Below are 16,222 nucleotides of genomic sequence, written 5' to 3'. Positions count from 1 at the left end.
TTAAAATACTGTGAAAACACTCAGTATTTTCAGGAACAATGTGAGTCGATGACATTTGAGCATTTCCTCTCCTCTCTCTCTTTTGTCTTCATCTATTTAGCGTCATGCTGCTCAAAAGTGTTTTTTTAGCAGAAAGTGGGCGGAGCCACTGGTCATATCCTCACTTTTGATTGGTTAAAGTTCCCATCTCGCTGTGGAAACATTTTCAACTCATTTCTGGATTAACTACGTCGACTTTGACACGTGAACTTCAACCATCTGGACCGAGCTCCACGCCGACGCCTCGGTCACGCCACGGGTCCAGTGAAAAAGCTTTGATCTTAGGTTGTCGTTTCAGAAAACACACACACACACACACACACGACAATAAGCTGTAAACAATAACAATGGGAGAACAAGGACGATCTGGTGGACAGACAAGTAATTGAACGCCATTATGGTCTCAGCTATAAAACTACCAACATGGACAAACAAGACGAGCGTATGGACTGGGAGTCGCGACACTCTGGAGGCCGCCATGTTTGTTATTGTACATCTACCCGCACGCGTGCAGAAGACGTATATTACGCCTGTGAGAGCAGCGTTTCTGCCGTTAAAGAGACAGGCCACGAGCGTGTTCAGGAAGTCTTGCTTTCTCCCGTTTCCACAGAGACCGTTGGGAGTGGATTCAAAAAGTTGTGTTTTCCTGGTTTCCCTTAAAGTTACCCTCGCAGAAAAACTCTTTCATATATACGTCTCATACAAAGTTCTTCCTTCTGCCCAGAGGTTAAAGCAAAACACCAAAACCAGACTATCTCCTCTCAGTTTCTCAAATCCATCGCAAAGTCCAGATGTTCCCAGACAAACCATCAAACTGTTTCCAGAATCCAGACTCTCTCAAAGAAACAGCGTTGAAGCATCCAGAAAAGTCTGGATGGAGTGAAACTGAAGGTTTCTCCTCAGAGAATCCAGATGTGCAGGGAATCCAGAGGACAAACGGGATCTTGTGACACGAAGCCTCGGGAACCTTCAGGAGGTCCTGTGACGCTGAGACGTCAACAAACCGGGGATGTCCCACCAAAATAAAATGCTGGAAATACCAGTTTTTATGAGTGTGATGAGGAATTTCCTTCTGAAAGGTTTCGACAACAACAACTGGATCCTAAGTTTTCATTTCCCCTGAGGATTCTGGGAGAGGAAGTTTAAGTCATGATTACATATTTTATTAATTTAGTACAAAAAAGTGACGGAACACGTCTGACAGAAGAAGGTTTCAGTTTCTTTCCTTCAGGCCTGCGGAGCCTCGTGTTGCTTCCTGCCCGCGGCAGGATGGGAAAACCACTGCTCCGCCTAGTGTCCCAGCGTGGAATTACAACACAGTCAGGTGAACGTTTCAGAAACTGCAGTCGAGCCGCAGTAGTTTGGACACCGCTGCTTTATTCCCCTGCGGCGCCCCCTGCTGGCCAACTCACACCTCTGAATATTACTCACCACAACTGCTCGTTACTTCGTTAAAAAGTAATGCAATCCCTCACTAGTAGCTAAAAAAAACCATTCAATCCTCCCTAAATATGAGACAAAAACTATTGATCATAACACTAAATACTGAGGTACTCCCGACTTACACTAAATACAAGTAAATTACTTCCATGCGTCAATACTTAAAAGTAGTGAAATTACTTGATTACATGGTTTAGCCTTACACAGGAGTTAAATTACAAACTTATGGTATTAGATAGTAAATAAACAAATACAAAGAGACAGTACTTAGTTACAATACTGATCGATCACTTATAATGAACTACTTGTAATCATTATTATGATTACAATAGTTGAGTAGATTACATGACGTAGAGAGAAACTAGACACTTCTAAATATACTTAAAAGTACAAGTACTCAAAATAGTACTTGATTAAAGTAATGCAAGTATTTATATTTAAGTTCCTGTAGATTGCATGATGTAAAATGTACTTATGAAACTAATTCCTTTACAGATTACTCCTAAAAGTACCACTTAGTACTTTAAAAAGCAGAAAAAGGGCACTTTTATGAGATGAGTAGAGAGCAGCCACCCATGTACTTCAAAACACTACTCAATGACAGTAATCTGAGTATTTGTAATTTGTTCCTCTCCCCTGGAGCAGTCGAGTAAAGTATTTCAGTACATAATCCAAAGAAGACTCAAAGTGTTGTGCTTTGAAAGTACTTCAAAAGTAAATGACAAATGGAGAGTAACAGGAAGTAGAAAAGGTTCAAGTACTTCCTCACCTATCATGTATCCCATTACACTACAGGAGTACAGAGCACTGAGATGTACAGAAAGTAATCCTGGAATAGTTGAGAAAAGTACTGAGAATTTTTGTGGTACTTTAAAAACTTTATCTGAAATGTAGTGAAGTACAACTATAGCACAGCAGAAAACACAAATACTCAAGTACTTCTATATTAAGGAACAAAAACTACTGAGATATACCACAGTAGTGTAGGACTCATTAAAGATGACCTATTAATATTCTGTAGCACTAATAGGCACTTCATCAACTTCATACAATTAATATGTACACCCTGAAAGTACTCAAAGTGCTGAAAACTTAAAAGTACTTTATAGTACTCTGCAGGACTTCTATCTGAATGTAATGGAAAAAATCGAACCATTGAAATACTTTCTACCTGCAGACACTACATACACAGTGAGTAAAAGTACATGTATCTAAAAAGAGAATTAGTATTTACATAGGTTACATTGTAAAGTGTACTTCAGAAGTAGTAAATACAGAATCAAAGATGTACAAGTATCTAGTAATATTATTCAAAAACAACGACTTGAGAATTTATAACTTTCAAAACTACATTGGTGAGTACAAGTACTTAGTTACTATGCAATCAATAAGTTACAAATGTGACAGAAATAATACTTCTACAGAAATAAATACAAAAAGGATGGAAAGTACTTCAAAACAGGAGAGTACGACTATGAAGTAATGAAATAATATTTAATATAGTAACTTATTCTACACCAGTACTCACATTGAACTACTTAAGATATTTCCATGTTCAGGTGTGTCGAGTACAAGTGAATGTAACTAAACACTTACTACTACATTCATAATAATAATACTCAGTTACTACCTGTTAAAAGTACTTTAGCAGAAGTGGCAAGTGTCAAAATGCACTTTTATGTGGAGTAATTTACTTTAAAGTATTAAATTACTACATCAAATAACTTTAAATAAATAGTAAATAATCAAAAGGTGAAAGTACAGTGAGAAGTACCCGAGTATTTACTGGAAAAAGTGCTTTAGTAATAGGACTCACTATTTTTATTACTGTGTAATTGTTTAGTTAGAAGTTTGAAAAGTAGTTTCTGTTCAAACAAATTGCAGTACTTGAATAAAAACTGTAACGTTTTTCTAAGAGGTGAATCAGATGTGACGATGATCTACTCCAAAATACTCTATTAGAGGTATTAAAGTACTCTGTAATGGTTCAGTTACATTTGTTTCTCTAAATGAAAATAAACTTATACTTCTGTGAAACCTCATGTTTATCCTCTTAAGTTTGCTAAAATATGAGTATAAAGTGTCATTACTTCAATCAAACTACTTTAAACTAGTACTTCATGAGTTACAGGATGTAACTTATGACTGATCATATCAGATGTAACTAGTCACGACAAGTAACTCATGGTAACTTGGGAGTATCTGGAACGTAAAAACTGGAGGTATTAAGTAGAAAACAATAGCAAATTAAGTAGAAAACAATGGGAAAAGTACTATGTTAGTACAAAAGTATGTAATTATATAAAAGCTGTAATTGTTCAGTACTCAGATGATTCTGTACTAAAATGAGTTTGATGTTTATCTTCTATTAAACTATTTCAATTAGAGTCTAAATGAGTAACAGCCTAAAACCAGTGACAGGATTTAACTCGTAACTTGGAGTAACTTGATCCAATAGCATCTGGAAGGTTAAAGTACTTCAGTAAAAACTGGATTAAGGTTGCTTGTATTGAGTAAAACTTGTAGTACATTACATATTACTTTATTAATATTAATTCTATTTACAGAGTCATTTAAACTAAAAAGTAAAACCTGCAGTATCATCGTCTCGTCACGTAAATTAATTACTGAGTAAGAAAAAGTAAATCAAAAGTAAAAACTGGAGTATTTTCTTCTTAATCAAGGTAAAATGCAAGTATATTATTGTAGAAATGTGAATAATGAAGAATTTATGTTAGAGTATCTCCAAACTGTATTTTTGCCTCAAAGTACTTCATTTAAACTACTCTAATTAGTAGTGAAACTTGTGACTGATGAGATCACGTCAGATGTAACTAGTAACTACAAGTAACTGGTATCCACTAGTATCTGTAGAGTATAAAATCTTGGGTATTTCCCTCTGAGGTGTAATCGAGTAAGAAATACAAAAAGTGTATCATCCTGTAATACAACTAATTAATAACCGAGTAATCCAAAGTAAAAACTGAAGTCTTAGCCTCTTGATTGTGGTGAATACAAGTATATAGTGGCAGAAATGTGAATCATGAAGTACTTTAATGTTAAACTACCTCTGAAGTGTACTTCTAGCTGAGTGGTGACTGAAGTTAAAGTACTTTAACGAGTATTTAATGAGAGTCAGGCTGAGTTGTGACTGTGAGGAGTAACTAGTGATGAGATGAGGCAGAAAAGTACATGTATCTACAAAGAGTAGACAAATACAGAAATGAATATTTGCAATGTTAGTAATTAAGTAGATTGCATTGTAAAGTGTACTTGAGGAGTAGTAACATTACACAATCAACAATGTACAAGTGTCTAGAAATTATTTTTAAAAACAGACTTGAGTACTAATAACTTTCAAAACTACAGTGAGAACAAGTACTTAGTCACTATGTAATCAATAAGTTACAAATGTGACAGAAAAACTGCAGAAAAAAGATTTATACAGAAAAAGTTCAAAAAAGATGGAAAGTACTTCAAAACAGGAACGTAAGACACTAGTCATGAAATTACATGTAATATAATACCATACTACACCAGTAGTTACACTGAACTACTACAGATACTTCCATATTAAGGTACAGGTGTGTTGAGTACAACGAAATGTTACTACTACATTCAAAATAATAATACTGTTACTACCTGTTAAAAAGCACTTCAGTGAAAAGTGAAAGTGTCAAAATGTACTTTTATGTGGAGTACACTACAAGTAAGGAAGAAATTGTAAGTAACTTAAGTACCTGTGAAGTGTAATTTGTAACTGAGTGATGACTCAAGTTGAAGTACTTTAATGAGTATTTATTGAGAGTGGGGCTGAGATGTGACTGAGAGGAGTAATTAAACACAAGAACAGGCGGTTTGTCTTTGTGACCAAATACTCGAGAGGAGTAAAAAGTACCCACTGTGAAGGAACGGGAGTACCCGGGTGGAGCTCCTGCAGCCCAGTCGGCCCTGAGCTGCTCCCCCGGGGCAGCTGCCCTCTGCCCGGCCGGCCGGCCGCCGGTTAATTGGAGTAATTGCTCCCCGGGTGGGACACCAAGTTGTGCGGATAAACTTCCACCAGCAGCCGCCGCGGAGGCCCGAAAGGCGAGAAATGGAGCTAAAATGGAGGTTTTGAGCGTGAAAACGTCCCTGCTCTCCGGCGGCAGGACTCCGCAGCCTCCGCGGCGGCTTTTTGTTTCCGCGGCCGAATAAATGTTTTATAACCGTCTTACGGAGCCTCAGAGGCCGTCTGGAGGTCCCGTCTCTCTGGAGGAGGAGGAGGAGGAGGAGGGGAGAAAAGCGTCTCGGTGCGACCTCCGGACCCGGGGAAGCAGCTCGTTTCGGGGGGGGTAGGGGGGGTTCAGTTAGTTGTGTTTCGGGCTCGGTGTCGGAGCGGCGGCGGAGGCGGCGGGGCTCCGGAGCTCCGCCGCCGCCGCCGCTCCGCCGGGGGAGGCTGAGAAAATGTTCCCGGAGAACAAGTGGATCGCGTTAGCCCGTAGCCGCTAACGCTAGCCCCGCACAGTTAGCTGCCCTGCTAACGCCGCCAGCCACGCTGAGAACTTACAACCGAGCAGAAATAACACGGCGGCGGCGGAACGGGCACCGAAACCCCGCGCAGGGGAGGCACGAGCCCGGCTGGGAGCGGTCCCGAAAGACGCCATCTTTCACACGAAATGATGACACCGAGCGGGCGTCGGTGGGTCTAAGTTACATCGGCCCCTTGTCCTCCAGAATATCAACTCCTAGAATAAGAAACAGAGCAGCTAAAACACAGAGAAACACACGGGAAACGTCCGGCCGAGCACCGGCTGCACGCCCGGCACACCTGCCTGCCAACAGCCGCCGACACACGGACACAGCCGGCCGGGGAGCCGCCGACACGTAAAGTTTGACAGGAGAGAAAATTAAAGTTATGAAATTAAAAAAGCCCAATGTGCACTTACTCAGCAGCAGTCCTCCTCTGGATTAATTAAATATATATCTGTAAGAAGCCGATCCACGATGGAATAACAGCGTAGAAAAGCGTGCGGCCGCCTCCTGCCCGCAGAGCCGCGTCCAGCCGCCGGATTTCGGCTTTAGTTTGAGTAAAAATTGAGTAAAAACAGAGAAACTGAAGCTACAAAACAAGAAGAACTCTTCTTCAATCTCATTCAGCTCCAGCCTCAGCACAGCACAGATCCCTGCGCCTCCGAGCTGGAGGAAGGGGCACAAAAACTACTCCCACGGTCCGCCGAGGCTCGTCTATCCGCCGCCGATCGCTTGATATCGACGCGTGTCGCCGTCAAAGTTCGTTAAATCGGGCCGATCCGCGACACCGGGCCGCGCAAAAAGGTGTTCGAAAAGCGGACTACTTTTTGTGTCGGTGCGGCGAATTTATTTCACTTTGCCTAAGGAACGGCGGTGCTGCGACTCCCATTGCCTAGGGAAAAAACCCGGATGTAAACTCAGTGAAACTCTATGGAGAGAAAGTCGGCACACACACACACACACACACACAGACACACACACACACACACACACACACACACACACACACACACACACACACACACACACACCGTGAAACTCGGAGTGTGTGTGAAGCTGCCGTGGTGGTTGTTGTGTTACTGACGGGCTCCGTGCGGTTCCTCCGCCGGGCCGTCCGCTCACAGCCCGCCGCCGCTCGGCCTCCATGTTCGGCTGCTGCTCGCTGCTGAAGCCGCCGGACTGTTGCACTTTGCGGAGGAGCAGCATGAGGAAGAGCAGGAGGCCGAGTCCCCTCTCCTCCTCCTCCTCATCCTCCTCCTCCTCCTGCTCCTCCGTTGTGTCTCGCTGAGTTCAGAGTGAATCGGTGGAGGAATGTGAACAAACATCACGTTCACCGGCGGATCAGAACAGAAAGACACAAGCAGCAAACAAATAAACAACCGTCAGCTGATTTACGTCACTATCAAATCTTCTATTGACATGTTCACATAAATATTAGAAAAACTATTTCTATTCTTCATTGTCGTTTGCAGTCAACATGTTTTATTTGTGTTCATTATTATATATTCATATCTTTATATGCACTTGTAGGCTCAATTAATTTATTATTTAGATTTATAAAAAACATTTTTTTCTCATTTTTCTTTGTTTCATCCTTTCTATACTGAAATGCTGGGAAATATGACCTTGTAAAAGTAGATTTGCTTATGAATACGAATCCAATGTACTATATAGATAGATAGATAGATAGATAGATAGATAGATAGATAGATACTTTTATTTTTTCCATCATTTCCATATTTTCTCACGCATAAAGCGGAGCTTTTTATTGAAACATCTCCAACCTAAAGTCTCAAACACTGACGCTGAGCATCATGATTGTGGTTTTCATCTTCTTGTTTCCATTTTAAAGCAACTTTTCTTTCTTTTATCGGCACAAAGAAAAAGTTACGAGACAAGAGACGCAAACACGTTGGACACAAAGAAGCAGCCCGGGTTCACATATCAAACTGTCTGGAGTCAGCGGTACAGTTACTTTTGTTACTCTGATTACTTCCACATGTGACGCACATTTTTAAAATCAGCTCTGTCTCCCTCTAGTGGTGGTGGTGAAGGTGACAGCGGCAGTGTGAGGAGGCAGAAGTATAAAGAGGAGAAAGTGTGTGTTAAGTTTGCACACAAACGCATTGCTCGAAATGATCCCTTTCTTCTCAAATATTTCAGATTCACACACACACACACACGCACACACACACGCACGCACGCACGCACACACGCATGCACGCACACACACACGCACACACACAGTGTGTCTGAGCCTCCTGCACGCTGTCACACTGAGAATACACATCATCTGCCAGCTACATCACAAGTACAAAGGACAAAATTCAACAACAGAACCTAGAAAAGAAAAGATGAGGACAAGGAGACACTTTGCTTATTGCACAGGATACATTTGTCAGAATGAATGTATAAAATCTGCTATAATCTACTACTTTCAAATACAGATTTCACCTCTATTGGCCGTAGTTTACTTCTTACTGAGCAAATTTCCTGAAATATTTTAAGCTTATTGAGTGTATTTGACTTTTTTTCCCCATGAAATGTGTCTGAATGCTGCTTTATGTTGATATATTTGAAATAACGCTTCCTTATTCCACCCAAACCTTTAAGTATTGAATATAACAGATCATGGAAAAAATGTATAATATCAAAATGGAGACCAAGAAAAGCTTACAGGATATTTACTTGTGCAATAATTCTGTCTGGAACCACAGTGCAATTTAACGTTCGGCCACTTTCACTCCTATATTTTGTTAGGAATCTTATTCTTTTTGCCATTTCTATATTTAGTTAAGTTAAGGTCAGTTAAGAGTTTATATTATACTTCTGTAACTTATCTTTGTTGTCCTCTGTGTGCCGCTCCTCTTCTATTAAGCTGCTGGAACTTAAATTTCCCTGACGGAGTCATGCCAAGGGATAAATAAAGCAAAGTCCAAAGTCTAAAGTCTTAAAATGTTCTTAGTTATGATTTATAACGGGAAGAATCATTATTAAAAAATGTCAAACTTTTTACAAATGTGACTAATATAACTACACGTTCAAATCCTATGTGAATGAATGAATTCAAAACGGCGAAGCAAAAAAAGAAAAGCTTCTTTTTTTAGAAGCAAATAAAATAAAGATTCGCACATAAATTCACACAATATGAACTCAGGTCAAATCTGCAGGAATAATTAAGATTTGGTAAAAGAACAAGGAAACAATGTGTAAAATGTAATAAATAGTGAAAATAGACATCACTGAAATGTTGGTAAAATGCATGAGAAACAGAATAATTATTAAAATTATTGTTTGTAATTAAATCAACATTAAGCAATTCAGCTCAGAAACCTTCTGTTAATGCATCTCTCTCTGAAAACAATGTCTCTTTTTTTAAAGATATTGTTTATTAGGTTTTATTTTGCTGTTCTCAAGATGTTGTAATTTACATTATTCACTTACACGTCAAGTTCAATATTTCACATTCGATAGTCTATTGATTTCCAGTATTTTTCTCAGTTTTCCTGTTTTGATCCTGCTGTTGTGATCAATGAGTTCTGCATAAGTAACGATTGTTTGACTGGATGTTGTGCTTGCCTTTCTCTGGATTAAACGTGGCTGAATTGTGGAGTAGAAAAGACTCCGTTTGGTGATGAAAGGTGTGAGCTGGACCGTGTTCTGACCTCTTTCCTCACAAAAAGCTCAAACTGGTTCATTTGCATGGGGAGGCAGTGACACTGATCAGCCACCAGAGGGCAACACCCCCTTCAAGCTCTTCGGGAAGCATAAGAATCTCATCAATAATTTCATTTATTCCACTATTTTATCTGTTTACTGATAATCACAGTCAATAACCTCATATTTTTGACTTCATCCTGTTACCATGGCCTCGGGGAGAAAAAAAACTCCAAAACTGACAAATTGCACTACAAATATCGATTAAAGAACTATATAAATATTTCCATCAAACAGACTCAATTTTGAAAGTCTTTACAAAAAATAGAAACCAAAGCTGAAGATCCAAAAGTTTCGAGCTTCCTGTGACCCCAAAAGCAAAGGAAGTCACTTTAAAACACTTAATGATCGATTTACTTCTTCTGAATTTGGATTACAACAGTTGTGACAGAGTCAATGAAACAATTCAGCATGTATTTTTTACTGTAGATTTCAAAACACTTTTTGGGTAGACTTGCATAGCTGGTTGTTTTGTAAATTTGACCGTTCTGACCTTAAAAAAAGAGCATGTATTATTTGGTGTCTGTTAATAATTCAAATCGTGATTTGGCCATTAACACAATTTTGATGACTGGAAAACTCTAAAAAATAGTTACATAAAATATAAACAAAGCCAAACTTTCATGTGGAACTATGTCACTATTGTTCATTATCGAAAAGCACGGGGGGGGGGGGGGGGACAATGCACAAACTTTGCACGGCAGTAGAAGACTTCAAAAGTGCCGAGCCACGAGTGTGTTGTATTGTACAGACGAGTGTTAGGGCGACTGAAGAAAAAGAAATTTGGAGGCAGGACAACTTTATTCATAGAGCTCCATTCAAACACAGGGCGATTCACGGTGCTTTACAAAGAAATGGAAGGAATACAGAAAAGCTTTACAAAGAAATAAAAGAAATCTATTAATAAAGAAGGTGAAAAAAAATCAATGTCGAGAAAAAAACCTCTTGTGCACCTCGAAAAGATGTAAAAATTCAATCTGGAGACTTTCTTCTTTTTCCATCATGCACTTTGAAAGAAAGTCTAAATTACAGCATGTGACTGCTTCTGCAGGGTGCACTGCAGGCAGTTTAATGAAATGGTGAAACTCTGCTTCAGAACAAGGTTCAGTGAAGCAGAATTCACCAAGCGTTGGATTGTTCACCCACTAATAGGGAACGTGAGCTGGGATTAGACCGTCGTGAGACAGGTTAGTTTTACCCTCCTGATGATGTGTTGTTGCAATAGTAATCCTGCAGCCTGCAGCTCTCCGGTGCTACAAACCGACTTATTACGGCTTGTGAGGGACAAAGGCACTGATCCCTGGTGCTCATAGGCTATTTATAAAATGTATTATTATCAAACAAGGAAATCTGGTGTAAAATCAGATGATCAGAAGCAGTAAGCAACCCTATATAGTCAGAAATATGGGATTTAATGTGATGGTTTCAGCATTCACGGGCAAATGATGAGGGATGGACCAGAGGAGACGGACATTTGTATTTAAAAGAAAAAAAACTTTGAGTTTTTTCTTGAAATGCACGAGGTTTTTTTTTCCTCCGTGAAAAAAAAATCTCAATATTGATTTTCAACTTTTTTCTCAAAGTGTTTGAGTATTTATTTATTTATTTTTTACTCCAGAATTTGTTTTTCCTTCAGTTACCTCGATACTCTTCCATAAAAACTAGATATGGATTTTCAAGGGTTTTTTTTCTCCATGAAATAAAATATCAAAAATCTTGACATTAATTTTCGACTTTTTTCTCGAAGTGCTTTATTTTTAACTTCCTTTTTTTTTCTTCTTCACTGGCTCTAATACTCAGCTAATACTCTTCCGTAGTATTGACAGTGTTGAAGTTAAACAATAACAACGGAAATAAATATAATCCTGTTGCTGCCCGAACATCTTTCCTAAAAGGACCTTACTACTTGCATATGATTGGATGTTCGTAACCAATAACGTGAAGAAGAACGATTGAGAGGCCCTCATTGGCTGTTTGTCTGCACGAGGCCGTGAGAGAAGCACCTGATTGGCTGGGAGCTCTTGGAATGGCAGCGGCCTGTGTCACTGTTTGGGACGTTGCGCTCTTCGGTGAAATAAATGCGAGTTAAAAGCCTGAAAACGGCTGATTTCATCTTTCTAACGTGACATTTTTTTACGTTACGATGGCGACGCTGGTGTTGGATAACGGTGCGTACACCGCCAAGATCGGATACAGCCAGGAGAAAGTGAGGTGAGTGTTAGCTCGGCTGCTAACGGGCGATATGTGAAGCGGTTTTGGGCGATCGACCGATTCTTGCGTTGCGCAAATGATTGATCCGTTATTTGCGCAAACATCCGTCGATCGCGCTGCCCAACCAACCCTAACCAAGAGTAACTTGAAGCAGAAAGTACTCCCTAATCTATCATGCATCCCCTTACACTACAGGCATACAGAGTATTCTGATGTGCAGGGAGTAATCCCAGAATACTCGAGAATAGCCCTGTGAGGGTTTTTGTGGCACTTTCTCTATATTAAGTAACAAAAATTCTGGGACGCATTGCAGTAGTTAAGTACTCATGAAAAGGTACTAATTCATATTCTGTAGTACTTTAAGGTACTTCATGAACTGTTGTGAATAATATTTAAAACGGTACTCAAAAGGTAAAAGTACTTTGGAGTAATCTGCGGGACATCCATCTGAATGAAGTAAAAAGAACCATTGAAATACTTTCTACGCGCAGAAACTACATACACAGAGAGTAACTGCACAGGCATCTACAAAGAGTACTTAAATACAGAAATTAGCATTTGTAATTTGTTTCAGAAAGTATTAAAGTAGATTAAAATGTTAAGTACAATGAGTAAGTAAGTACATTTTATTTGTATAGTGCTTTTTGCAGACATAGAGTCACAAAGTACTTCACAGTACAACCAAATAAATACATCTTAAAAACACATCAAATGCAGACAGTTGGTGGCAGCGTGAGTCAATTGGACTAAAATTTATTCATTCCAAAGTTCATTCCAAAGTCGGGGCGCAGCAGCAGGTTTGAATGATCGGTCTCCCCGAGTTTTAAAACAGGTACGTGGAACTTTTAACAAGTTCTGCCGAGACGATCTCAAGCTCCTAGTCGAGCTGTGGGGCTTCATGAGGTCAGCAATGTAAGGAGGAGCTGGACCATGTAGGGCTCGAAAAGTTAGCACCAAGATTTCAACTTGAACACAATTGAACAATGAAATGTAACCCAGAGTGCTGCAGGAAGTGCCTTTTAGGAAGCACAGCTGGAGAGCCAGAACCTCATGAAACACCTCGGTTCTATTGTTCACTGCTCCATCACAGACACATCCAATAACAATACGGATTGTGCCCTGGGCGGTTGCCCGCTTAGCCCACAGCAAAATCTGCCACTGTTGGCCTTGCAGCTGGAGGATGTTATGGACGTGAGCTTTACACTGTGGTGAAGATCAAAGTGTTGGACTGAAACGTTGTGAAAGTGAAGAACTTCCTCTCTCTCTCTCTCAGCGTCATCCCAAACTGCCAGTTTCGCTCCAAGACATCCAGATTGAAAACCTTCACGGCCAATCAGCTGGATGAGATCAAGGATCCCTCCGGTCTCTTCTACATCCTCCCGTTCCAGAAGGTGAGCGAGCGGTTGACCGCCGGGTGAAGCGAGCTCTGCCTCCCTGCAACGTTAAACCTCCGCTCCTCTCCACAGGGTTACCTGGTCAACTGGGACGTCCAGAGGAAAGTGTGGGACCACCTGTTCGGGAAGGAGATGTTCAAGGTGCTTCGTGGTCGCCGGCGCTGGGAGCCACCTGCTCCTCGTCCCCCGCTGACCTCTGACCCCGCCGTGCTTTGCTTCTTGTCCTCAGGTGGACTTTGCAGACACGAGCATCGTCATCACTGAGCCGTACTTCAACTTCTCCTCCATCCAGGAGTCCATGACTGAGATCCTGTTCGAAGAGTACCAGTTCCAGTCCGCTCTCAGGATCAACGGTGAGTCGGCTGCTGCTGGCGCCGTGCCGACACTCCATGCCGACGCTCCATGCCGACGCGCTCTCCAACCTGTGTGTGTTTGTGCTGCAGCCGGCTCCCTCAGCGCGCACCACTACTTCCACACCAAACCCTCCGAGCTCTGCTGCCTGGTGGTCGACAGCGGCTTCTCCTTCACCCACATCGCCCCCTACTGCCGGAGCAAGAAGCTGCACGAGGGCGTCCGCAGGTCAGGGCGGGTTCAACCTGCAGTTTCCCCAGAAAAACCAGGCGCTAACACGTCGTGTCTGATTGTCCTGCCGCAGGATCAACGTGGGAGGGAAGCTGCTGACCAACCACCTGAAGGAGATCATCTCGTACCGGTGAGGCGCTCGCACCGCTGAAGCAGAGCGTCTCCAAGTGAGATCACCTGGTTAAGTGTGTGTATGTGTGTGTGTGTGTGTGTGTGTGTGTGTGTGTGTGTGTGTGTGTGTGTGTGTGTGTGTGTCTCAGACAGCTGCACGTCATGGATGAAACACACGTCATCAACCAGGTGAAAGAAGACGTCTGTTACGTGTCCCAGCAGTTCTTCAAGGACATGGAGATCGCTCAGTAAGTTTGTGTGTGTGTTTTCTGACTCTGTGTGTGTGTGTGTGTGTGTGTGTGTGTGTGTGTGTGTGTGTGTGTGTGTTCTGACTATGTGTGTTTTGTGGTTGTGCTGTGACTTCCAGGATGAAGGGGGAGGAGAACACGATGATGAAGGATTACGTTCTTCCAGATTTCAGCTCCATTAAAAAGGGATTCTGTAAGGTGAGGAGAGAGAGAGAGACGGACTGCGGCGTCTTCACAGCAGAACAGAAGCTTAATGAAGGAAAAGATGCCTCATTAACTCTCTCTCTCTGTCTCTGTCTCTGTCTCTCTCTCTCTCTCTCTCTCTCTCTCTCTCTGTCTCTCGCCCTGCAGCCTCGGGAGGAGATGGTGTTCAGTGGAAAATACAAGACGGGCGAGCAGATCCTGCGACTGGTCAACGAGCGCTTTGCCGTGCCCGAGATGCTCTTCCACCCGTCGGACATCGGCATCCAGGAGATGGGAATCCACGAGGCCATCGTGGACGCCGTGCAGGCTCTGCCTGAAGGTCAGCCTGGGCCCATGTGTTCAGCGCAGCATCAGAGTGTGTGAGAGCAGAGTTGATTGTGTCTCTTGTCTTTGTTTTCAGAGATGCAGCCTCACTTCTACCAGAACATCGTGCTGACCGGAGGAAACACGCTGTTTCCGGGCTTCAGGGAGCGTCTGGAGGCGGAGCTGCGGTCCTTAGTCCCCGCCCACCTCCCCATGTCCATCCTCCTGCCTCCGAAGTGAGAGACGACCGTGCAGTCCAAGATCGCACCTTTAGTGTTTCTGTCTTTCTTTCTGTCGTGAGATGTTGTAGAAAGATGGACACAGCTTCAGGGTTCTAACGTGTGTGTGTGTGTGTGTTCCTGCAGTCCCCTGTGTTACTCGTGGGAGGGAGGGAAGCTGCTGGCTCATAATCCGGACTACGATGAGATGGTGGTGACTCGGGAGGACTTCGAGGAGAATGGACACTGTATCTGTGAGGAGAAGTTTGATATCTGAGGCGCCGGCGTGTGGAGCACAAACATGTTGGAGCGAGGAGAAACCTGCGTCCGATCAGAAGCACCCTGCTCACACAGACCTGTCGCTCCAACCGTCCTCTCAAGCTCATCCGCTCACTGTGTGCTGTAATGGCGCCACCTGGAGGTCAAACATGAACCCTACCATCAGGATTTATCAAAAATGTTTCAGTTGAAGATCAGATTACATCTCTAATCTGTGTTTGAAATGTTGATGAATAATATGAACCAAGCAGGAAAGAAGATGGATGGATGTGTACATTTCTTTTTGTCCAGCATGGTCAAAAAGGAGTTCTATTTTACGTTTCATTTAAGTGTTTGTTTGTTTTTTACTGAATTTTTCTACATGGCATCAGTGTCTCAGCTACAGGCACTGGAACAATTTGTAATTATTAAAACCTCAAACATTTGAATGTTTTGACTCGGTGTGAATCGTTTTTAATGGTCAGAGTTTTTGTACGCCCAGATGTGTTTTGTTGTACATCAGTTGTAATTATACTCGATTATTGGTGTCGGTTTTAATAAGACTGCTTTGAAAAGTTTACAGATTAATAATGAGGTTTACAACATAAAGCTTTCAAACAACTTCAGCCATGTACAAAACAGTCAAACACTGAATCATGATGGAAATTTTAATCCTTATACACTTAAATACTGGGATTACGGATGATCGTTTCATCTCTCTTACATATGTCAAATATAAGCCAGATTGTGGAGTATGATGATTAACTTTATGAGAGATTTCTGAGTTGTCATTAATGATTAATTACCATTTTATTTAATATAATACTTAATCAGACTCCCATTTGAAGGGTTAAAATACTGAAAGTCACTAGTTTTTGGCACTTTTGTGAAGGGCTGTCTCACAGATTTGTGCAACGAATTGAAAATGAAAATGTTGATCTGTAAACATATAATGCGGAATAATTCATGATGCTGAATTTCGTTCCCT

The 16,222-nt window shown here is 41.6% G+C and overlaps 2 protein-coding genes across 2 annotated transcripts in view; one reads left to right on the top strand and one right to left on the bottom strand.

The window, feature by feature from the left end:
* phf21ab (PHD finger protein 21Ab) overlaps window positions 1-6,526 on the bottom strand; it is a 27,127-nt gene extending 20,601 nt beyond the window's left edge. The window contains 1 exon segment of the mRNA XM_080475460.1: window positions 6,405-6,526. The gene's annotated coding sequence lies outside the window, so the exon portion shown is untranslated.
* A 5,192-nt stretch (window positions 6,527-11,718) lies between these two features.
* Window positions 11,719-16,209, top strand: actr6 (actin related protein 6). Its single transcript, XM_080475865.1, has 11 exons — window positions 11,719-11,916; window positions 13,190-13,307; window positions 13,383-13,451; window positions 13,540-13,663; window positions 13,754-13,889; window positions 13,966-14,022; window positions 14,153-14,251; window positions 14,371-14,449; window positions 14,603-14,774; window positions 14,856-14,994; window positions 15,124-16,209. The coding sequence occupies exons 1-11, from the start codon at window positions 11,849-11,851 to the stop codon at window positions 15,251-15,253; spliced, it is 1,191 nt and encodes a 396-aa protein (XP_080331991.1). The 5' UTR covers window positions 11,719-11,848; the 3' UTR covers window positions 15,254-16,209.
* The last annotated feature ends 13 nt before the right edge of the window (window positions 16,210-16,222 follow it).

This window comes from Lipophrys pholis (genome assembly GCF_963383615.2).
Source record: "Lipophrys pholis genome assembly, chromosome: 11".
NCBI lineage: Eukaryota > Metazoa > Chordata > Actinopteri > Blenniiformes > Blenniidae > Lipophrys > Lipophrys pholis.
This window is presented reverse-complemented; position numbering and strand designations above follow the sequence as displayed.

Bases quoted from the DNA above. Each gene is read 5' to 3' on its own strand.
- actr6 (XM_080475865.1), top strand. From the start codon at position 11,849: ATGGCGACGCTGGTGTTGGATAACGGTGCGTACACCGCCAAGATCGGA. The intron at 13,308-13,382 runs GTGAGCGAGCGG...TCCTCTCCACAG, and splicing joins ACATCCTCCCGTTCCAGAAG to GGTTACCTGGTCAACTGGGA. The intron at 14,995-15,123 runs GTGAGAGACGAC...GTGTTCCTGCAG, and splicing joins TCCATCCTCCTGCCTCCGAA to TCCCCTGTGTTACTCGTGGG.